This window comes from Spea bombifrons, chromosome 3 (assembly GCF_027358695.1).
Source record: "Spea bombifrons isolate aSpeBom1 chromosome 3, aSpeBom1.2.pri, whole genome shotgun sequence".
Taxonomy (NCBI): domain Eukaryota; kingdom Metazoa; phylum Chordata; class Amphibia; order Anura; family Pelobatidae; genus Spea; species Spea bombifrons.
In genome coordinates, this window is record NC_071089.1 from 47,202,865 (window position 1) to 47,227,319 (window position 24,455).

At 35.9% G+C, this 24,455-nt stretch overlaps 1 protein-coding gene across 7 annotated transcripts in view; it reads left to right on the forward strand.

Annotated features, from left to right (window-relative positions):
• Positions 1-24,400, forward strand: part of EYA4 (EYA transcriptional coactivator and phosphatase 4) — a 108,472-nt gene extending 84,072 nt beyond the window's left edge. For all 7 annotated transcript variants that reach the window (XM_053459301.1, XM_053459302.1, XM_053459303.1 and 4 more), the window contains 9 exons: positions 2,415-2,551; positions 5,030-5,113; positions 14,501-14,590; positions 17,473-17,531; positions 19,031-19,191; positions 20,417-20,531; positions 21,022-21,143; positions 21,743-21,843; positions 23,443-24,400. In XM_053459301.1, coding sequence (XP_053315276.1) covers positions 2,415-2,551; positions 5,030-5,113; positions 14,501-14,590; positions 17,473-17,531; positions 19,031-19,191; positions 20,417-20,531; positions 21,022-21,143; positions 21,743-21,843; positions 23,443-23,523 — 950 coding nt within the window. In that variant the 3' untranslated portion in view covers positions 23,524-24,400. The remainder of the gene's footprint in view (positions 1-2,414; positions 2,552-5,029; positions 5,114-14,500; positions 14,591-17,472; positions 17,532-19,030; positions 19,192-20,416; positions 20,532-21,021; positions 21,144-21,742; positions 21,844-23,442) is intronic.
• Positions 24,401-24,455: the final 55 nt, after the last annotated feature.

Sequence of the window (24,455 nt, forward strand, 5' to 3'; positions counted from 1 at the left end):
TCTTTTGAAGAAGCATAGAGAAACAGGCAATATTGGGGACTATTGATGCAGAGGTCAGCCAAGGAAACGTCATGCTTATTCCTGTTGCAATCCTAAAATGTCCAGCAGTACCATCAGTTTAGCATTTCTGAAAACAATGGGAAGTCTGATCAGAAGTGGTCTTCATGGAAGACTTGCAGCCGAAATGCCATACCTCCGTTATGGAAACAAGGTCAAGTGATTAATTATTCACAAAAACACAGAAACTAGGATGCAGAAAAATGGCAGCAGGGGCTCTGTACTGATTAGTCAAAATTTGAATTATTTGACTGTAGCATTTAGCATTTCATAAAAAAATAGGACTACAGGAAATCCAGTGGATACTGTGTATAATTAAAAAAAATAATACCTTATAAATTAAACAGTGACTTTGAATTATATAATTTTCCCTTTTTTTCCCCTATGGGTATATATATATATATATAGGTCATTAACTGACTGTTGATTGTTAAGGAGTTAAGCAATATTTTAAAGAAAATTGTTGCTACTGTTAAAATATGAATATACTAAAAAAACGTTTCCATAGCTTTTACATTTTTGGTCATTTGGAGTTAATCTGGCAGTGGTTATATGGTACTCATTGTACACAAATTTATTTTGGCTTTACGTAGCTGCAAATATAAGTTTGGCAAAATATATTTCTTGACACTGCCAATGATGTGCAAATGCTAATGCATAATATTATGATGACAAATAGAACAGTTCTGAGACATTGCAAGATTTTCAGTGATGGCTGGGCCACAGGTACCGCGTTCTCGCAGAGCAGAAATTAACCCTTTGTTTTATTGTTTCTAATCATGCTGTAATATACTGTATAGAGATGATTAAAAGGTCACAACTGTGAACTTTAATTGTCATATGGAATTATTGAGCCTCAAGTTGCACACTTAAAGTACAAAATATAATTGGATCATAGTCTGATCAAGAAAATCATAGTTTTGAAGATTTTCTTTGCATATCATGCATGACAAAATTCTTACCAGAAGACATTTTTAGGTTTTAGTTTACCTTTCTTAAAATGAAGAGATAGTGTTGCGGTGGTGCACAGTAATGCATGGTATTATAAATCTCTGTTTATATTTTATAGTATTACTTTTACACACTATATATATACTTTTACACATATATATATACTTTCTGTGGAAAGGTGCACAGAATAGTCACAGTTTCTGCTGAACTGTAAGTGCAATCTGGAATGGTATAGACCAGCTGCCGTTACTATAGTGCCCTTTTGGCTTGTAATGGTTCAGATTTTTTCTCCAACAGTCCAAGAAGCAGATGTGTTGAAGTGTGATAAGTTTACGTTTGAAAAGAATAAAAAAAAAGGAATAATGCCAGAAGCAGTCAAAAGGATTGTAAAAATCCTACAGCCCTGATTGTAGGAGAGGAAATGGATTTATGGACAGCTGGGGAAAGCAAAAATGGGAGATTCTGCCATTCACGAAAACACAAAGGTTATTGTAATTTTCAGTGGGCATATACTTAAAGTCATTAATTCTGTATGAATACATTGGTCTACATATGTTTCATCTTGCATACATGAGGATAGACTTCATTTCCCCACGTGCTGCTTTAAACATTACATTGGGATTTGCATGCCTGATGTTTTTTTTTCCAAATAGGACGCAGGACGGTGTTTTTTCATGTGTACCGGGGCACATTTAAAGCTCAAGGTGCAGTTGTAAAGCAGGACTGTATTTTCAAACAGGACGAAAAGAACATTTTACTATTACAGAGAACATGTATAAACAATGCACCCTTGTAAATGTTTCCCAGGGCACAATATTAAGCACCATGTAAATTTGTTAGGTATGGTATCTGGTGGATGTTGACTAGCACCAAGATGCCTGTTTGCCGAACTGACAGACGCTATATAACAAAAATCTGTTTGAAAGGAGAACAAGATGATTGATTAAAGCTCCATTGCCCAGTTTTATATGGGGAGGAGCAAATACAATTTAGAAGCATAATCTGGGGTCTAGGTTTCGAGACATACAACGGAATCTAGAATGTTTGCTTCCTTACAGCATTGTTGGGCAGCGTTGGGTGTGGGCCCGAAGACATGTACCATAAAAGAAAATGAGGAAAACATTATAATTACACTTAACTTTACTTGAGAAATTATGCGCTGCAGATGATAAAGCATATTTTGACCTAGAAAAGGGTGAAAGGTATTACCATATCAGGACCAAACTTTCTAAATGTAGGTAATTCATTTCTTTACCTGTGCAAAATAACAGAATGTTAATGTCTCTTTGTTGCACCACACAGATGAAAAGACAAAGAAACTTGAAATGCTGTGCGTTGTTACAATTGCCTTCTCAGTGTAGATTTTAAAACTTTGTTTAGTAGACAGAATGTTGCTGTCATTTCAGGAGAATTTGACACAGTACAGAGTCCCTCGACACCCATCAAAGATCTAGATGACAGAACGTGTAGAAGTGCTGGGTCAAAGTCCCGAGGAAGAGGAAGAAAAAATAATCCTTCACCTCCGCCTGACAGTGACTTAGAGGTAGGTCCTCCTTTTCCATACCTGTTCCATAGAAATAGTATTGGGTATTTTTGCTATCCAAACTGCCTCTAATATACAATAATAGTTTCAGCCTTTCATAAGAACTAAATTTCACCCTGACTCCAGATTAAAGCAAATGCTTTTGTTCTTTTAAATAAAGCTTTAATGTTTTGGCTGATGATTCAGGAGTGGCTATTTTTCTTATTTCTACTCAATATCAAATTTATTGGCCTCTAATTGAGTATATTGGTCTAATTTTGAGTTTGGTATTTCTGTAGAAATAGAATTGCTATATAAAAATAAAAAAAAAAATCAGCAAATGCATGTGACTTAAAAATACCTCTCCCAGGGGTTGGCTCCTTCATCTCACTTAGCACAGGATGGGAATGCAAGAGATATAGGTGTGCTCTATATCCCAGAGGATGGGGTAAAGGAACAGGGGTTTCTTTGTCAGGCCGCTTTGATTAACAAAGGTTCTGGGTAACCCCTCAGCATGGGGATTATTTTGCGAGTTTCTGTGCTTTAAGTCACATGCACTTAATGGACTTGCACGTAAATCATAAAAAAGTGAATTTGTGAGTTTTGCAGATACCACAGAACGTTTATTTATAACACCCTAAATATATCTAACTTATTTGGGTTTATTCACTTAGGAGTCAAATTCAGCATCACTCTTAAGCCAGTTGTATATTCATTAATATGTGAGTTGTTTGCAAGAGTATACAACCTTTTGCATGGGAATTGAATTTCAATAATTTCAACAATATAGCTAAACAAAAATAAATAGATAAATAAGAAAAACAAATAAACCAAAGGGAGACTCACCCCCTTTTGTCACCCCATGCAATTACAATAGCTCTACACTTTTTTGTAGCTAAGAAAAAAAAGCCTACATTAAAGAAAAAACAGTTTTCACCACGTTATTACCATTAATGAGAATCATTAGTGCAACTGTTTCATAACAAAGGCATCAGACATATTATTGTGTAGTTGTCTGTCTTGCTAAATTTGCTTTGCAAAAGTTGTATATACTTACAGAATGTGCATACATAGTGTACCTGCAGAATCGTCTTTTAAACATTAGTATTAGTATTATTGGTTTTATTTCTTTGATACTTATGGTGAATTGTGATTAATACAAGCATATTTAAATATTGGATGCATGTGGCACAATACACAGTACTGGAAAAAAGAGTCAGAATTCTGGACATACATAACAACTAGTATTAATATAGAACCTTTCTCCCAGTGGGACTCAAGTGCTTTCAGTACACACTTTTGGAATTAACCAAATCGGCAGCTGAATAATAGATGCTATTATTACTCAATGATGGTATTCATTTTATCGACCTCGCATTTAGGGCATTTACCAGCTGACCGATCCCACCTATATTCACTATATTACAATAAAATAATTGGGAGCTGAATGCTATTGTTTAGCTAGCATACATGAATATGGCTGCTGCTACTCCCAGCGATAAGGGGAATAGAAAAATGAGACATATTGGACTCCAATATGCATTATTAAAAAATGAGGACTGCTCTGTCCCTTTAAAACATATGTTTTGTAGATTAACTCATTAGGACTCGATAGGAGGTAGCTCTCTAAAGCACATGCTTTGAGGTAGTGTTTAGTCTAATAAAAAAGCCATTTCTAACATTTACTGGAATACCATGCCATTATCAAATCACACAGTCATTATTAAGATTATTTTAATATTTAGATATTTTGATTTATTAATGATCTAATGTAGTCAAAATAGGTTAAATGTAACTTCACTCACAGGGAAATTTGTTTCGAAATCTTGTGGGGGGGACATAACCAGCTGTTGAGTTACAGACACTGAACTGGATCTTTGCCAGGCTTTTCATGCTATTGAACATGTGCACTTCACTAGGAGACCTCCAGAGCTCAATGATGTGGATCATGTTATCACTGCAAAGCTTAGTATGGAAAATGCTATACATCTGCACAGAGCTAAAGCAAAAATGAGTGCATGAAACCAAGCTTTTCTGAATCTTCCGTGCATTATTATATTAATGAATTCTCCGATTACCTCTTTTTCATCATCTTATTACGTATTGCTTTGTGTGCTTTAAATTAGGTGACTCTTCCTTATATAACTTTAAAGTCAGTATTGGTATACCACTGGGACCGGGGTGTTCTTTCATAATTTGGATTGTCAGGGGGATGTGCTGCAGAGTTACCCTCAAAGAGATGCATTTGCTTAATCGCCTAATTAGGAATAAATAACTCCAAGTGAAAGTTCCCATCTCAGGTTGTGAACATACAAGTTTGAACAGACCATTCAGCATTATTGTGGTCCCAGAGAGTAACACCTACACCGGAAGAATGGTAGATTACCAGGGTACTTCCACTTCTGGGAAGCTCCCATGTTTAACTAGGCTAAACTTTGTTAATAAACCCCAGATTTGATGACTTTTGATGTGTTTATATGTGCTTTGTCTCTCCCTTAGAGAGTGTTTGTTTGGGACTTGGATGAAACAATCATCATCTTTCATTCACTGCTCACTGGATCATTTGCACAAAAGTATGGCAAGGTGAGATTTACTATTAATAAAATCTAAGGTAAATGGAACGTAAATCAACTACTTGACACTCGCAAGATTGGTGCTGTATGGTCCCCTCTTCCCCAATCCTGTATTCAGGGTAGGAGGGTTCATCTTTTCTCCTTCAAGTGGTATAGAGCCCAACTTTTCTACCCCTTCTCAACCATCCCCTTCATCCACCCCTTACGCTATGGGTTGGAGGGGATTACATCCACTCATGTCATTATTATTATTATTAATTATTATTATTACTGATATATTGTGCTATTCAAAAACTCAGTATGTCTCTATTTTGGTTGCCATAGAGCAAATGAGTTTATGGGCTGTATGAGGCAAGAGAATCTTCAACCCATGGACATAGGAAATGACAAAAGTATGCTTATTAAGAGGCCTACACTTAACTTAGAATTGTTATTTTGACTGTTCATGTCGTCATAAAGGATGTTTTTTTTCTCCCTCCTAGCACATGTGCTTAAAAGTTTTTAATGATTTAATGACAATTAGGGATATATCGGAAAGGTGATATGTCCCTTTTTTAAGTTTTGTCAAACTGGTTTATCTTCATTAAATAAATATTGGTGTTTGCTCCTTATCTGCCCCATGTCATATTATCACATATTATCAATACATTAACAGACACAGGGCTCCAGAACAGGGTAGTTCTATGTGCTAAATAAATCAATAAATAATAAGGTATTAATGCATTAATGGTTATGAAATGGTTTCTAGTATTCTTTGGTGACAAATAGATTAGATCATTTTATTACTGCTAACATACTTGGACACAGTGCTGAATGCCCACATTCTGGATTTATTTTGCACCCAAACTAAAGCCACGAACTGTTTTATTTCAATATTAATGTCCTTTAAGCCATTCAGGAACATGACTATCCTAGTAGTAAATCTGTTTCAATGTTTGATGAACCCTCCAAATGATACTTTATCCGGTGACATCTCTGCTATGTAGGAATGCCTGGAAGCAGTGGATTTTGGCATAGCAAATGTGGTATGTTCCTGGAATGATGGCCAGCAGAGCTCTAGAGAGGCTTGCACTGCACAAACACCTGCTGCTGTTGTCTTCCTTTGTGTGTTTAACCCATAGTCCAAGCAACATAAGCCTTTCATGGGTTAATTTTGTGACACGACTAGTTTTCAACCTTTACAACAAAGTCTTTTTTATACTTTAGCCCCAACACATCTATGATTGCCTATTTTATTTTTATATAATATAATATGAATATATATTTTGCTGAAGATTCAAATTTAGCTATTATGAAAAACACTGACCTTTAATTCAAATTGCGATCTTTCATTGTGTATAAGAAAGTAGGTATTTGAAGGTATCTGAAAGCTTGGGAAGTCTTTCATAGAATGTAGTGGTTTGTCCAGCAGTGTGTGGAAACATGCCTTACAGTTTTGTTTGTTCTCTGTAATTTTATACCACAAGTAGACCAATGCATTGGCTGCTTCTTATTCTCTGATGGTTGGGGTTTTATCATATTAATTTTAATTTCCATTCATTCACAAGTACTAGACGTGCAAATGGGCCAAAAAGATTTCAGACAAATTTTTCAGTTTGTTTTTGGCACATTTGTTTTCAGACCATGAATTCCGTTTCTTGCGCATTCATTTAAGACAAAAATCAAGGGCATTTTAAATTCGGAAACAAAATGTGTTGTCAGACACCCACATTTACTCTCGCTAACTCTCACTCACTCTTGTTTTCATTCACTTTCGCTCATGCTCACTGAATGTCTTCCTATCGTCTCTGCCGACCACTTCCTCTTCCATATCTCACAGCTTTGCTTCTGTGCCACGCATTTTCTTGTTCTCCTTTCTCCTATTTTCTATCTTCACTTACCTCTCTTCTTTCTTCATCTGCAACTCTGTGACCAACTTCCGCCAAAAAGGTTGAGCTTCAGGTAACGTCCTCTGCTGTGATACTCCAGTTGGCGGAGAGAACATCACTAGAAGCTCCACCATTTTGCCGTAAATTCACACAAGGTTATCTTACAGCAAAATGACAGAGCTTCCGGTGACGTCCTCTCCCGCGAAGCTCCAATCAGGGGGAGATGGCGTCACCAGAAGCTCGGACATTTTGGTGGAAGTTCACACATAATTATCTTAGGGCAAAATGGCATAGCATCTGGTGACGTCCTCTTCCCAGACCCTCCTATGTGTGGAAAGGACATCACTGGAGGCTCCACCTTTTTGGTGGAAGTTCGCCTCAGGGCACGGAAGCTGGCCTGCGAAACTGAAGCAGAAGTGGTCAGCAGAGGAGGTACGGAGACATTCAAAGTGTGTGAGAGAGTGGGAGTGACTGAGGAGACTTCGAGTTCTGACCCCTAGTGTTTATAGTAATACATATGTTTAATCAAAATAAAACAGAAACATCCTTCATATTCTTCTGTGTAATTGCAAAATGGCAAATTTGTAGCTGAGTTAGTTTGACAATATTGGGAGTGATTGTGGAGAGAAATGTATTTTCATTATTTTAATGCATCAGACTTATTTCCCTGAGATATTAAATGTTACGGGTTTGGAGAGAATACGTTTAATCAGACATTGTAGGAAAAATATAAAAAAAGGATAATATTGGATATAATTTTCTATGAGGGAATTAGAGAAGGGTAATATTGCCCACAATGTATTTTCTTAAATCTTGTTAGAATGACATAAGTAGACAAATTTATTGGCTGCTTCTGATACTCTGATGGTTGGAGTTTTACCATACTCTTTTAATTTTCATTCGTATAAGTAGTAGACTTGGGCAAATGGGCCAAAAAGTTTTCAGACAAATTTTTGGCTCATTCAATTCCGTTTCTTGCATAGTCATTTCAGACGAAAATCAGGGGCATTTTAAATTCTGAAACGAAATGTGTTGTCCGACGCCCACATTTACTGTCTCTCACACGCTCACTCTCGTTTTCATTCACTCTCTTTCTCATGCTCTCTGAATGTCTCCCTGCATTCTCTGCTTCCGTGTCTCGCAGCTCAATACATGACACCAGATTTAATTCTGATATTTCAAAACTGGTTATGATAAGTTTATTTATAATTTGAAATAATTAAATATATGGTAAATAGTGTCTAGTGCTAACCTTGTAAATGAATGTAGCTGATGATACAATGTAGTACAGCTGTTGTTGCATTATACAGGTGTCTGTTGAACAGGTCGCCAATTTTAAAGTACATTTTTCTTAGCGGTTATCGAGTGAGACGATGTATTAACTTTATACTTAAACTTGGATTTTAGTAAATACATTAACTATGAACTATATTAATGTTAGTTAATATTTATGTATCAGCATTTACCTTATTTGCTATGAAAGATAATACACCACTTAGTATTGACAGAGTTAGCCGATACAGCCCGACACTTTGCACTTAACCTTTCATCTGTGGTATGACATGTTCAAGTCTAACATCTATGCTCCCAGAGCCTTAAGGTCCAGCAGTTGGAGAGCTATGATTCAGACTTGCTGCGAATTGCTGTATCCTGTTAAATGTTAATTTAATAAAACAACTTTCCATTTTTTTTTAATTTAAATTAAATATTTTTAGAAGCCGTCAGTGAATTGATTGGCAGAGCGTAGAGATGTTAGAAGAATGATGTGCAAGGAAAATAAACTTGACAAGAAGGGGGCAAATGCATATGAAAAAGTCCAGCTAAGACTGAGTTGCAGCAGTCAAGATATGAGATGACGCATTTCTGAACAAAAGCTATAGTTGTATCTTGTGTTAGGAAGGGGCAAAACAAGCATTTTTTTAAATAGTCTGAATCTGAAGTCATAATTTCAAATTGGAATGTATTCAAATAGCGCAGGTAAAGCTAATACAAAAATGTTTAAAGATTTGCAGAGCTGTATCACGTATTTGAGTGAGATCAATGCACACCCTTTGTAACACCAGCACAGCCCAATTCTTGATGAAGTAGACTAATTTAAAATGGGAACAAATAAATTGATAATCAGGACAATGTGAGCCTAGAATCCTCCAAAGAAATGTATGCAAGCCTGAAAAGGGAGTTTTGGGTTAAAAAACAAAAAGAGGATTCCTCCAATCTTGCTTTGCTTGCATCTCTTACATAGAATTTACTGTATGCTTAGGTATGGCGCACATACATCATGTAATTGTAAGCAGGGGATAAGCTCTCTCCACAAAAGTCAGTTGTAAATAAAAAAAAAATCAATACAACATTTTAACAAATTCCATATATGTAAATATTACATAGAAAAGAATAGTCATGTTGCAATCTATATAATAAAATAGATACAAGTAGAAAAAAAATATTGATACGGTCCCTACTCCTGAAAGTTTATAGTGGAAAACACACATTGCTGTATTTCTGACAAATTATTTATAGGGAAATTGTCACGCACAGCGTATGGTAGAACCTGTAATCAGGTAGAACAGCATGTGCAAGTCCAATAGACAGATCACAAGAGTCCAGTACAGAATAGCCGAGGAGCAAGCCGAGGTCAGAAAGCCAGAGGTCAGAATCGTTGTTGGATAAGCCGAGGTCAGGAAGCCAGAAGTCAGAATTGTCATGGAGGAAGCCAGAGTCAAACGCCAGGGAAACAGAAACAATAACAAGCGGAGTCGGTAACGGGAAATCACACAGGAACGCTTACTGAGGAATAGACACTATACAAGATAGGTACGACCATCAGAAGGCAAGGCTGGAAGGTTTCTGAGGCTCTTAAATAGACAGAGGAAGTCTAGGCACCAATTAACGTTCTCCCGCCAAAAATCCAAAGTGCTGTTACGTCACTTCCGGTCCGCGGCCATCTTGGGATTGGCGAGAATTTAAAATTCTAAAAGGAGCGGTAGTACCGGCTGCAGAGGAACGCGTGCACGCGGCAGGTCCGGACCTGGCTCCGGTAGGTGGCGGCTGCCGTGTGGAGTTGCGGGGTCTTCCCCGTCCTCGCGGCTGCGGAAGCTGTCTCGCGGAGGTGGGGGGTCCCCCCCTTCTCCGCGGCGGCTGAGACTGCTGTGCTGAGGCGGGAGGTCTCCCTCTCTTCCGCTGTGGTTGCAGCTGCCGACCCGAGGCGGGGGGTCTCCCTCTCCTCCGCGGCGGTTGAGGCTGCTGCGGCAAGGTGGGAGGTCTCCCCCTTCTCTGTTGCGGCTGCAGATCCGAGGACCCGGAGGAACCGGCAGCCAGGTACGTGACAGAAATACTGTGTTTGGACTCCGGAAAGACAGTTGCAAACTTGAGAAATGTTAGATTTATATAGGTATTGAAGATATAAGGTCACCTAACCTTTCGAGACCTCAGAGGTCTCAAATTTAAAGCTACATCTTCCAAATCTTCCAATGATCTTCCATCATCTTCCTACTTAAAGCCACAGAAGGCTGATCTACTAACTGTAGATATCAGTACATGATGTATTGCGATTGTCGTGGCCATTTAACCTTAAAAGGCTTGCTGGGGGTATAAATAAATAATATAAAATTAGGAACCAAGACGGGCTGATGAACTTACAGTTTCTTATAATGCTGGGTACAAAATATAAATGTCTAGTATAAAAGCCACTAATACCATATGGGTCTTTGCAAACACAATTATTGCACAGATCTCTTTGTTCTTTACGGGAAAGCATGGCTGCTGTGGATACTTGCCCTAATGATGTTTCCATCTGTTGTGTCTTAAAATATAAATCCATCATAATGTGAGTATAAATGTGATGTAAAATGTATTAATTTAAATGTAAAGGCTGATATGTTGGCTGTGATGGCACCATAACGCTTCCTTGTGTCTATTTTTTGCAGTACTTGCTGGTATGTGACCTATTGCGACCTAATGCTCTTGATGGTTTCTGCAGATGAACACCAGTTGACAGATTTAGTTTTATTCACTGGTAAACATTGACATCTAGTTAATGTTATCCTGAAAGAAACATTAAACAATTCACTAAATTCCAAACAGCGTTTTATATTCGAATTTTAGAACTGTCAGCCACACATTATAATAACATTGTAATTAACACACAGCATTGAAACCTTAATGCAGAGGTTACCCTGAGAAGACAAATTTTGAGTTTCTATTATTTTTCTGTTCTTCACATAATGTCATACATCACAAATTGAGAAACATCTTTTCAGTACAACAAGGAACAGGCACAAAGATGCCAAAACACTTCAATTTACATGGTACAATATTGTGAGTAAGGCAGAGTGCAGTATACTGATTTGTACATTTGGTTTTTAATAGTATAATAAGTATAATATAAAAAGGTTGAATCTGTTCTTCTTACTTACATTATCTTATCTTATCCAAAATATACAGCGCCTTCAAAAATTATTTGTCTCCTTCCTGATTTCTTCTATATTTGCTTTTTTACATGATGATTTCATGTATTGAAGGAAAAAAGCTATCCAACCTTGCCTGGCCCTATGTGAAAAAGTAATTGCCCACTAAGATATAAATCAACTAATTTAATATAATGCTAAATTTAATACCATTTAATTTAATTAATTTAATTGATAAATGTGTTCAGTTTCACTAGACACACCCAGGCATGAATATTGCCAGCCCGTTTAAATCTCAACATCAATTAAATAGAACTTGTCCTGCAAAGTTAAGTAGGCTAAAAGGTTTCAAAAAGTCCCACATGATGCCACATGAAATTCGAGAACAAATGGGAAACAAAGTCATTGACATCTATCACGCTAGAAAAGATTACCAAGCCATTTATAAAAGCTCTGGGAATCCAGTGAACCACAGCGAGAGCCAGTATCCACAAATAGAGAAGACTATGAACATTGGTAAACCACCCCAAGAGTGGCTAGCCTACCAAATTTCCTCCTAGAGTGGAGGCCCCACTTGTTTTGTTCCAGCTTCGTAATGTTTTGAGATTAATTTCCAGAACCTGTATATAAACATATTTCCATACTGAAACCATAAAGATTACTTTCAAATCTTAGAGGGACATACATCTTTATTTTTTGAATGGGTATTTGGATATCCCAAGTTGGGGTACGTCCTTGGCATACAGTTGTATATATGAAACAGCTTGCTACTTATCAGTGTTAATTGACCCCAAAATATGTAAACCTACACACTTCTGGCATAATTTTACTTAAAGAAAAAAACAGTAATAAATTATAGCTTGTATATAAAAACACTTTAAAATAGTTGGCAACACATTATAGAATTATTGTGTCATTCAGCAGGAAATATGCAATATGTCACAGATCAGTAAATTCCCAAGCACATATTTTAGCTCCTTGCCACAGTAAAATATTCAACAAGTTCAAACAAAACATGACTTATCTTACTAACATCATGTTATTATCATTATTACTTATTGTTTTATACAGCACCATCATATTCTGTAGCGCTGTACAATGGGTAGACAGGACATAACAAGTAGTATATAACATAACAAATTGAGTCAGTATTTACAGATTCATTCATATAAATCCTGCCGTGGGAATGCTAGAATGAAAACCAATCTTGATGGAAAATGATCCTTACCCTGGGTGCCATGCAGGAGCGGCCCAATAGGACAGTGTGAATTGGAAGTGATGTTCTTTACTCCGGCCTTCTGAAATGGATTAAAAACTGGTTCCAGATAATACCCCAGCTATGGCGTATTTACACTTACTCTGATATTACCTTGTCTTTTTTGTAGTCCTGTAGGCATAATCACAATCCATTTCTGTAACATAAGATGGAGTACAAATCCTTTCTCAGTAGGGAATTGGGTTCAATAAAATGTTGTTGATGATACTGCGCATGTGTCTGTCATCATCTGTTAAGTTTATATGCAACATTCCTATTCCCTTATTAACAGTATTTTTACCACACTGTGACATTGATCTCTTGCTGGCATCTGTAAACTTATCGGTGTTTTAGGATTTCACTTGTAATAGGGACTTGGGATCAGAGAAGTTACATTCTGACATAGAGGACTCACCCAACTCTGGCATAAATGTGCAGTGTTTATCAGTCCCTTGTTTTGAAGGAAAAAAGTGCACATTGTATTCTTTACCTTTCTAAGGATTACAATAATTACCTCCATTGTGTATACCAATTTATAGATATGAAAGCGTTCATTCGAACTGTAGAGCATGTAATTTACTAATTTTATTAATTTATTTTTATTTTGTTATGTTTCTCACAGCTGGCCAAAATGTATTTGTCTTGATTCACATACACTCCTTTCAGTGTATGTATAATGTTTAAGGAGTTTTTGGTTAATATAGTCCTACTTATTCATTGAGTAGCCTACAGGTATTCCATTCCCTTTCCCAAATAGTACATTTTCAGAGGTCCCAAGTTTGGAAAATAGGTTTCATGGAGATTGGTAGGGGGTCTGGGTACTTCATAAATTGTATGCCGTCAAAAATCGCTGAAGGGACACAGTTGTGTCAAAATGTTACATATGTGTAATGTTTATAACACGAATACGAAGTATGTTACCATGTGGTTACAATGTGCGTGTTTTGCTTTCCTTGATTATGTGTATTTTTTAAATTAGTTGGTTAATTCACAGAAGATTATTCGCTTCGTTTCAAATTGTTAGAAAAGCATGTGGTATTTTTCACTCCAAATTAGATTCAGATTCGTAAAAAATTTTATTGTAACAAAATGTGCTAATTTTGTTATTTCGTACAAATGAAAACAAGACGGGACCCTCACACTTTCACTCACTCTCTCACGCTTTCACGCGCTTTCTCTCTCACACTGTCTCAATATCTCCCTACCTTCTCCTCTGACTGCCTCCATGTCCCTGTTTCCTTTTTTGCAGCTCCACTTCTCTTGCCAATTCGTTTGACCGTTTTCCAGTCTTTTTTCTTTGTCCGCTTCTTCACGGAATCAGCCCTGTTAATCATGCCTCTCACTTCCTCGAGAGTGGAGCCTCTGCACACAATTATGCAGACAGATTCATGTAGTAAGCAATATTCTGGACTCTTGAAGTACTTCCCCCAAAAGGTAGATCCCCGGCGTGCCCCATGGGGGGGCAGCCTGTCACCCCTTCAGGGTAGAGGGTGTGTTTGTGGAGGCTTACCTGGTTAATGGGGTTGAAAAGAAAAAGCGGGCAAGGAAGAAGACAGAAGAACAAAATGAGGCAACTAAGAAGCAAAACTGCGGAAAAGGAAATGGGGAGACATGGGAGAAACAACCACATTTCCGAGAGACTTGGGACCTCTGAATTTTGTAGTTCATTATTTAAACCTATGTCGGTGCCTATCTAACCATGGTAAAGGTGGACTGTCTAGGACATGATACGGGCAAAAAGGATGCTAGGCGTACCAGCCCACTTCCCAGTAACGTTGCTAAATTATGGATAGTGATAGAATTCTCACTGTGACTTTTTTCATTTCAGTTGTAATACTCACGGAATCTCTATAATTGTTCATGTTTTAAAGGATTCTCCAACAGCTGTGACTCTTGGACTGCGGATGGAAGAAATGATTTTCAACCTCGCCGATGCACACTTATTTTTTAATGATTTGGAGGTAAGCCAGGATCGTTGCTGTGCATGTTACTATATTTGGTCGGTAATGGCACTTTTGAACAGCTGAAGTCCTCTCAGTTGATGAACGGGGATATAGAACTTGTGTGTTTACCAAACAAACCTAAGTGAATTTGTTCACAGATTTTTCAAGAACTTAATGCAAGTTTATCCAGAAGTGCTTTAACTAAAATAGTATCTTGTCCATAATCTCGCTTGAAATTAGAATGCAGAAACACAGAATTTGACAGCAGAGAGTAACCCTTTCTTGTCTGTCCATTTTTTTTCTTAATGTATACACTGAAACTTTAAGCAGTCCTTGTCTCTCATCTCAGGATAGCCATATGCCTATACCATGGATATTCTTTATACCTTTCTATATTAACATCTACCACAGCTGGGAGTCTGATCCAAGCTTTTTACTCTCTACTTCTGGATTCTGGCCTGTCGTCTGTCCATATTTGAAGTAAACTTTCTCCCTGTACTTTTTAAATCCCTTTTATGTATTTAAATGTTTCTATCTCATCCCCTCTATATTTAACTGTAGTATTTTCTCAATATGTAACTTATGACACCTTGTATGCAAATATCAACTCAGATAAGTGCCAGATCTGGACTGAACTAGGCTAAAATAGTAATCGGATTTTTTCTGATGTGTAATTGTGAACATCAGTTTGTAAGTGCTTGGAGTAGTTTAGTTTAGTGCTGTATGTTTTTAATCATGCTATGTTGCTATGAATGTAAGGTCATAGAAAAGTAAAATTTAAACAAAGGCTAAGTCAATATGTTTAAATCTAATAAGATTAAAATGAGAATGATTACCTAAAAGACATACTTCATGTACACTTAAACAAAGGCTAAGTCAATATGTTTAAATCTAGTAAGATTAAAATGAGAATGATTAACAGATACTGAATGTACACTTAGTAAATTAAAATTGTCCTAGAATACTAGAATCTTCAAAAAGTAAGATTTCTTGAAATCCACTTCACCTATTCAGCCCATCTTGTGGGAATTAGCCCTTCTTACTGTATAGTTAAGTTGGTGATTTGAAACTGTCATTCTGATGAATATGACCCTAACAGCAGGATTACAAAATTGGGATTTGGGATGATAGGTTGTCACCGGCGACACATTCTTGAGCAGGTCAAAGCCGAAACAGCTTCTGTTACACTACTACTTCCCAGTCTTCCGGGTGGTTCCCCGGCTTGGTTCTTAGACTCAAATGTATAATTCTGAAGTTTTACATCATTGCCTTTTATGAGCAAGAATGCTGCTAATTGCAAATGTATAACATAACGTATATCCTATCCTAGTTGACCAGGACAGAATTTTGCCACTATTGCAGTTTTCCCCATTCCCCTCAATGTGCTTGCCATGTGTATTGGCGTACGTGTCAACCCTATATAATATCAGGACTTTTCTCACTTTAAAAGAGTTCCTGTATCATTAAATCAGAACTGGTACGCATTCATGCATAATGCTGACTGGCATTTCAATTAATTGAAGCTCTGTTGAGTATCTCTCTTGTTGTAGATCAAGAAATCACTTCTTTGAGAAATGTACAAACAAAATATTGACAAATGAACAAGCTACGGGGCATGGCATCAGGCTGCGTAATACATGTTTATAATTAGGAGTCCATGTTGCCTAGTGGGAAACCTGACCCTCTTTACACACACACACAATTTAAAACATAGCAGGCTTGGACGCAGTTGACATTTTCTAGATATGTTAGGACCATGAAATAGTTCAGAAAAGTGGTCTGAATGATCTGTCCATGGGATTAAAATAATGACGCAGGTGTCAGTGTTAATGAGAAGGACAGCTGCTGAAAATCGTCTTATCAGTCACTACAAATTAAAGGTCTCTCGATATTAATGCTGATGACCAGTTAATGAACAGTAAGGCAACTTTATTGAGCAGGATATGAAACAGCTTTGGTTGTATACACCCATGCTATAATAAACATTGTGCGTGCCTGTTCTAGAGGAATTCAATAATTATTTGAATTATTAAAAATTATTTGTAGAAGATTAGATGATGTTTTTATAAATGACAGCTTTCAATAAGAATTAATGTCCACTGTGTTTTATGCTTTTAATTTTTCAGTTTGAAAAAGTTGAGTTCCAAAAGCTGAGCCACAGTGCCATCTCTTGGTGTCGTTCATAAAAATCAAACAACGACTTATAAGTTGATGCTTATTCCTAGCTGTGCCAAAAAAAAACAGCAAATAAGTAAAAAAAAATAGTAAAATCTAAAGAACATAATACAATAAAAAATGTATACATTTATATAATGTAAAAATACCCTGCTTGTTTATTACCTACCAAAATGTTTAAAAACAATTTCACTCTTCTCTGTCACTTAGCCACAAAATGTTTAAAAGCAGCTCCAACATGTCTTAGTCAGGGGCTCATTAATCACACAGTGCACAGAAATTAAAAAAAACAGTCATTAGCATGAAGCTCGATTCATTTTATGACTACAGATGTTGTATAAAAATGAAATAAAAGGAAAGACCACAACAATAAGTGAAAACACAGGGACCTAAAATATTTTCACGGGCCATAGGGGTGAATTGCTTTTAACACTGACAGGGAATAAAAGATAACATAAAAAGCAGAAAACAGTAGGTAGTTTTTTTTGTTTCACTACTATGCCTCAAAAATGCAGATACTACGTAGGAAGGTTTACTGATTATAATTTGAAGGTCGCTGAATTCATAAAATGAGGGATCACTGCCACTAGTGAGCAAAATGGGCAAACTATAGCTAGCGAACCCTGGAAACAGGAATGATTACCATTATTAAGAAGAAGAAAATTGAATGTTAATGGCACTAATCACCCACCTAATTTAACTTTCTGTATTCTGTTTGTCTTTAGGAATGTGATCAAGTCCACGTAGATGATGTTTCCTCAGATGACAATGGACAGGACCTAAGGTAATAGGGAATATACATACCCTTGGAGAATTGGTAATATACGTACCGTTTTTAAAGAAAACATGAGTAAGGAGGCAAAACACGTTTCTTTTATTTCTTATGGGATTCATATTCAACTGTAGGTTATAACAGAATGGCACAATCATAAAACAAAACATGGCAACAGAGAAAAAAATGAAATGACCCATATTGACCCATTATGCATACCCTTAATTCTTAATACTGTGTACTGTCTCTTTTAGCATCAATGACAGCGAGCAGTCCTTGTAATAGTTGTCTATGAGGCCCCAAATTCTTGCAGGTGGTACAGCTGCCATTCTTCATGGCAAAATGCCCAGAGTCGCTCGATGATATTAAGGTCAGGAGACTGTGATGGTCACTTCAGAAGCTTCACCTTTTTCTGCTGTAACCACTGGAGGGTCAACTTGGCCTTTTGCTTAGGGTCATTGTCGTCCCATGCGCAGCTTTCGTGTGGAAGAATGCAAATTGCCAGTATTTTCTAATAACATGCTGCATTCATCGTACCATCAATTTCCATAAGAACCCGTGTGCCTTTAGAGCTCACACACCCCCAGAACATGAGTGAGCCACCACCATGCTTCACAGTGGGGATGAAAATTATTTTCGCTATAGGCCTTGTTGACCCCTCTCCAAACATAGCGATTATGGTTGTGACCATAAAGCTCTATTTTAGTCTCATGACTCATTCCTGGTGGCTTTTTCTTTGTATTCCAAACAATTCTTCTGGCAGTTGTGGTTGAAATCTTTCTTGGTCTGCCTGATCTTGGCTTGGTATTAAGAGATCCCAAAATTTTCCATTTCCTAATAAGTGATTGAACAGTATTGATTGGCATTTTCATATGATCACTAGCCTCAAATAAAATAATCAGTCATATTTTCAAAATAAATGGCAACATGTCACAATTTCTGCCAGGGGCACAACCGAATGCTGTTAGTGTTCTTACCTAGCTAATCCAGATCACTAGGTTGTAATGCTTAATATTTAAATAACTACATATAAAAGTTTGGTCTGACTGTTTCTTCATTGTTTTTCTTTGTGTTGTGTATCAAGATTATTAGTAACTTTTTTTCAGAATATATGTATGTTATAAGTTGTAGATAAAATTGTTTTAAAGAAATAACCTACCTCAGTGATAAATGGAAGAAATACTGATATACAACATACCTGATGGATGATAAGAACCATTACCATCTAATTTACAAAATTATTTTTTGTTGCCTTACAAAACATAATAAATATTATATATCAGTACTAACAATATGTGAGATATGCTTTAAAACATTTATAAATTAGTCCTTACAGGCTTTAGTTTTTGGTTAAAACTTAAAAAAGTCTAAAATATGCAAATGTATTTTTCCACAAATTTGATTCAACTACTCTTTTAAAATTATTTTTTCGGATATGGCTTTTTTCATTGTAACATTACTTAGAAAAAATGTAAACTATTAAAGTAGATTAATAATTTTGTCTTCTGAAGTTCTTACAGTTTTGCAACTGATGGCTTTCGTGCAGCGGCTAGCAGCACCACTCTCTGTTTACCCACTGGTGTCCGGGGTGGTGTGGACTGGATGCGGAAGCTGGCATTTCGTTACAGACGAGTAAAAGAACTTTACAATACTTACAAGAACAATGTTGGAGGTATTCTATATAATCTACTTTTCAAAAACATTTTTAAAGCAAATAAGATGAATGCAGAAAGTACCTGTCACTGAATGCGGTGATTTTAATTTGCGACAAATAAATGCAGACCATTTGCAACATAGTGCCATCATAATTATTTTTCATAGTGTTGATTCAAATGAAACATGAGAACTTTAAACATATTTAATTTTAAATTGTAAAGTGAAAACAGCCTACGTTTTACAGCATATTGACCCCATGTAATGTGTTCACATTTTAAAATAATATATATATATATATATATATATATATATATATATATATACTGTATATATGTATGTGTCTGTGTGTTTGAAACCCAACTTAAGTGCATCACATGGGATAAAGAAAATGAAAGGAATTTAGACGTCCAAGAGAAGAGTCTTTAGTCATATTTTTGGACCACTATAGTCACATAAACTTGAATCTTAGAATTTAAAATATTTTTACTTTCAATTATTCTATTTTTCTCCTTTTTTAAGCGACTGTTCCCTTTTTTTGGGAAGAGAGAAGGTAGCAGTTTCAGGACATAAAATTGCCTTATTTTGCCACATATCTCAGGTTCTCATAAGTAATAAGTAAAATAGCCTATTTTAACCCCTTAATGACAAAGCCCGTACATGTGCGGGCTCAAAATGCATTGATTTCAATGGGTTTAGGGACCGCCCATTGTCCTTAAGGGGTTAAGCCAAAAAACCCTATTCATTGTGTCGGCTGACAAATAAAAGACGATGGTTTCCCTTGACCTTTTCAGTATTTGATATTTTGACACATTTTTAAATTTTACTGCATGAATTTGTGACTCACCAGTATAACATATAATAGAACATGAGGTCAATTTTCAAACCAGGAATAAATAAACTATGCAAGCCTACAAAATCACTATTACATTTTGTTAATTGTAGGATTGCTTTAAGATAACTGTATTTATGAGATGTTTTTTTGTGAAAGCGGTATTTATATAAATAACAGTTGCCATAGGTTCTGCAGTTTCTTTCTGCTCACATAGCATATTTCTGTCCATTTTTTAATAAACAAAGGCATTTGGTATGATGACTCAGATTTCCCTTATTGAGCGATTGAATAATTAGGTGCTTGCGTATAGATTTTTTTTAAAATATTGGGAAAAATTGTAGAAGAAAACATTTCATGTTTCTATAAAACCAGCATTTAATCCATGATTTCCTGTCTGGTTGTGCTGAAGGACTTTTTGGCCCAGCTAAGAGAGAAGCCTGGCTTCAATTGCGTGCAGACCTTGAAGTCCTGACAGACTCCTGGCTCTCAAATGCACTTAAATCACTATCACTCATTAGCACAAGGTAAGTCTAAATGCGTGCTTATATTTCATCACTAAATGCATAGTTATGATGTCACATAAGACTTGTTTTTTTCTCTCATTTATTTTTGCCAGACTAATGTAAATTAGATATAAGTGTAGTCATGACTCACAGTAATAGGCAGTGAACCTATTCTGGATTATACATTCATTTCGCTGCTAAAATGGTTATGAAGGTGTTTGAGGTATACTCATGTATTGGTTACAGTAAATACATGAGTAAATATACTCATGTATTGATGCAGTAAATATATAGATGTGGTTTGAAGAGCACACTGGGCATTAAAATATATTTTTAAGAACTGTCAAAGGAATTATGACAGGAACATAACACTAGCCATTAAATACTCCCCCAAATTAATAAGCAACACAAGGTAGCATGATTTTCAAACTCTAAAAACCCTTTTTTATTTTCAGAAATAGTAATTTGATCTCAAAACATGTTCGATTTAATGCTGTTGAACTTTTTGCAGAAGTAATAGTGTGAATGTGTTGGTAACTACGACCCAGCTCATCCCAGCACTTTCAAAAGTCCTGCTATATAGCTTAGGAGGAGTCTTTCCAATTGAGAATATTTACAGTGCAACGAAAATAGGTAAGTGTTACGAGTATTGTTGGCAAATTAAAAATGATGTGTATAATATTTATCACATCACAGGAGTTATATATCTGTGATGATAAAAAGAACATGCTTTAAAATGAGAACTTATTGGACAAGCTTTGTATATTAATCATAATCTGGCATTCTATACTTTATATGTGTTTGTGTGAGCAGAAACATTTTTCACATATAACACAGTTTCATCTGTAAGTGTTTAAACTTAGTGGTACTTTTGTCAACATGAATAATATCTTTATTTTCTGTTCTATGTTTAATGGCCATTCTGAAGTTTTGTAGATACACCCCTTTCTAACTTTGAATTTAGCCAACACAATTAAAATAAAATATAATAAAAATCGTATGTTCAGAAGATATCAGAGACATAAAGCTTATCTTAAATATCTCATATATGAGCAGTTTACTTATTGGTCAAAAAAATTGAAATGCCCTGAGGACCTAAAATACTACGTACATTTTAACACAGTGTTTTGCATGGAAAAAATGTGTTGGTGGTGGTGTGCTTAGTGCCACCGAAATTGAGAATCTTTCAATTTATTGAGTAATTATACTCTCTGCGCTTATATTTGTTCTAGGGAAAGAAAGTTGCTTTGAACGAATAATACAAAGATTCGGAAGAAAAGTAGTGTATGTTGTGATTGGGGATGGTGTGGAAGAAGAACAGGCAGCAAAAAAGGTAAAGCACTGATGTGTATTATGCGTGTTGAACCTATTTACCAAATGGAGTAAGTGTAGGGGAGCCAAGGAAGGCAGCCGTGACCAGGCCAAGTGTCCAAATCATACTGCACCCACTATCACGCTTGTAGCATCTCCTTTCTCCACTTCCCTGTGAGCTACCAGGGATGCATAGAGTGCCAGGTTACAGTATCATAACCTGATTCTCTTCATTTCTCTGCTTAGAGAGCACAAGAGCAGAATAGAGGTCTATGCTGCTGTATTGTACATGTCTTAAAGCTCCACACTGGGCCACCAGCAAATGACTGCGCCCAGGAAGCACCACAGTCTCCACAGTATGGCCCTGAGTTTACCCAATGGCATTCCCAATAGAAGAATGTACCAGTTACTAGTTTATTTTTGAAAAAGAACATTATATCAGAAACATTTTTCCTGCCATATTAGATTGGTTTAAAAGTGTACATTATATAGTTAAATTTAAGCTTATCACTCCTTGAAAATGTTCTTGGTTTCTGAAAATAGCCATTCTGTTCATCTGGACATCTGAGTAATTTGCAAAGAAGGATCTGTTTTTAGAAGTAATGTTATAACCATAGCAACTAATACTGTAGAATAATGCAATCAACAGACCATTTCTTAGGGATGAGATTCCTTGAAAAGTAAGCCCAAATGTTTTTAGAAATATACGTTTAGAATCTCCTGAGGTTGTTTCTAGAGTAGCAAAAATTTTTTTACTTTTAAACCAATTTAGGATAGTGTGCTTGATACACCCAAGTGTTAAATAATAAAAAATGGAACCTTATAAATTTCAAACGTTAACACTTGGCTATACAAACCTAAATTGGTTTCATATATTTTTCTGGTTAAGACAACTAGAAGGTGCAGCTGGTTTGGTGAAAGGCACAGTGTACATGATACTATTTTATTGTTACGAAAAATTAACTTTTGTATCATAATTGAAGCTTCATAATGACAAAAAGTACCTCAGAAGATGCTTGATGTTTTTATTATATTGTGCATAGTACTAAAAATGATATTACCAAATACAAAATTTCAATTATTGTATGTAATATTTTTAGAGATATTTTTTCTCCCTTTTTACACACTACACATTTAGTATAGTCAGTATTATGACGAATTCATAAAAATGAATAATTTTGTTAAATTCATGTAGATGTAAAAAAGTTTTGTTTTATTATATTGTTTTGAAAACTATTTATTTAAAAGGCCCAGTCCAGGGAAAGAAGCAAGCACTAGCAACGTTGAGTTACACAACATTATCCAAAGGAATTAAAGTAATATAAAGAAAATATTTATTGGGCAACTAAAATCTGGCCTATATCAGGAGACCAAGGGAAAAAAACAGAGATTTTTACATTTATTCACAATATATTTATTATTTATTTGACTATTCAGACTATAACAGCTAACCAATCAAACGTAAAGCATACAATACAACATAGTTTTCATATCTAAAGCAGAGTAACTTAGAAAGAATAGAACATATTACAACAAATTGTGTTACTGACGATTGTTAGCATATGAAGAAATTAATATTTTTATTTGCAATGTCTCATTTTCTTCTTCTTTTCTACCACAGAATAACATGCCTTTTTGGAGAATATCAAGCCATTCAGATCTTTTGGCTCTTCATCAAGCACTGGAACTAGAATATTTGTAACTATTTGCATCTTGGACAACCTTTTTTATATGTATATAAATATATATATTTTAATTACACACTGAATTTGTATGTGTGATTGAATGCCTCTGGCTTTTTACACACATGGATTGACTTAAAAATAGGAAGAAATATCTTGAACAAACCAGTGGGAATGACAAAACAATTCAGACTGTGGCAAGAGGGGCAAAAATAAAGACATATAATCTTCAGTGCTGCACAAGTATAATTTGTGGTCTTGCATAAAAGGCATCTGGTCAATGGAAGACCACTAGATCTTGCACCAAAGAAGTTCTAACAAAACATGTGCAGGACTCTGGCAAAATCCGACACGTGCTTTCTGAGCGAAGATGGGGGTGTTCAACATTCCTCAATATGGGATCTTATTCTCAGCACTGAGGTGTAAATCAGATATAAACCTACCTAACCCGGAAAATCTGAATTTAGAATGCACTCCAGTTGTATGATGACAATCATGTCTAGACCTGTAATTTTTTGTAAATTATTGACAACAAAATAATAATAATTTACTGTGACTTTATTAGCAGCTGATTTTGAAAGTGGGTGTAATGTTTCTGTTTTATTATTCTGGAGGTGTGGGGAAGTTTGTAAGAGGCTGGTGAGATCTGAAATGGCTATCAAGCTGCTTATTATATAGGTTTGGCAATCAGAATGTGCATAATGATGTGCTGTGCCTTAAAGACAAGACAGTGTTTGTGTGTTACAATGTAATTTTGGTTAAAAAAAAAAAAAAGTAGTTACATGAAATCTTCGTTGAGATGATTTCTTCATACATGACCAAACTGATCTTTAAAACAGGAAAAGCTGCATCATCTGCAGCCATGATTTGTTGCAGGAATAAATAAAAACAACATGACTTTGTGTTTTTATTTTGGGTTTTAAAAAAATGTGTGGTAAAATGTGGATAAATG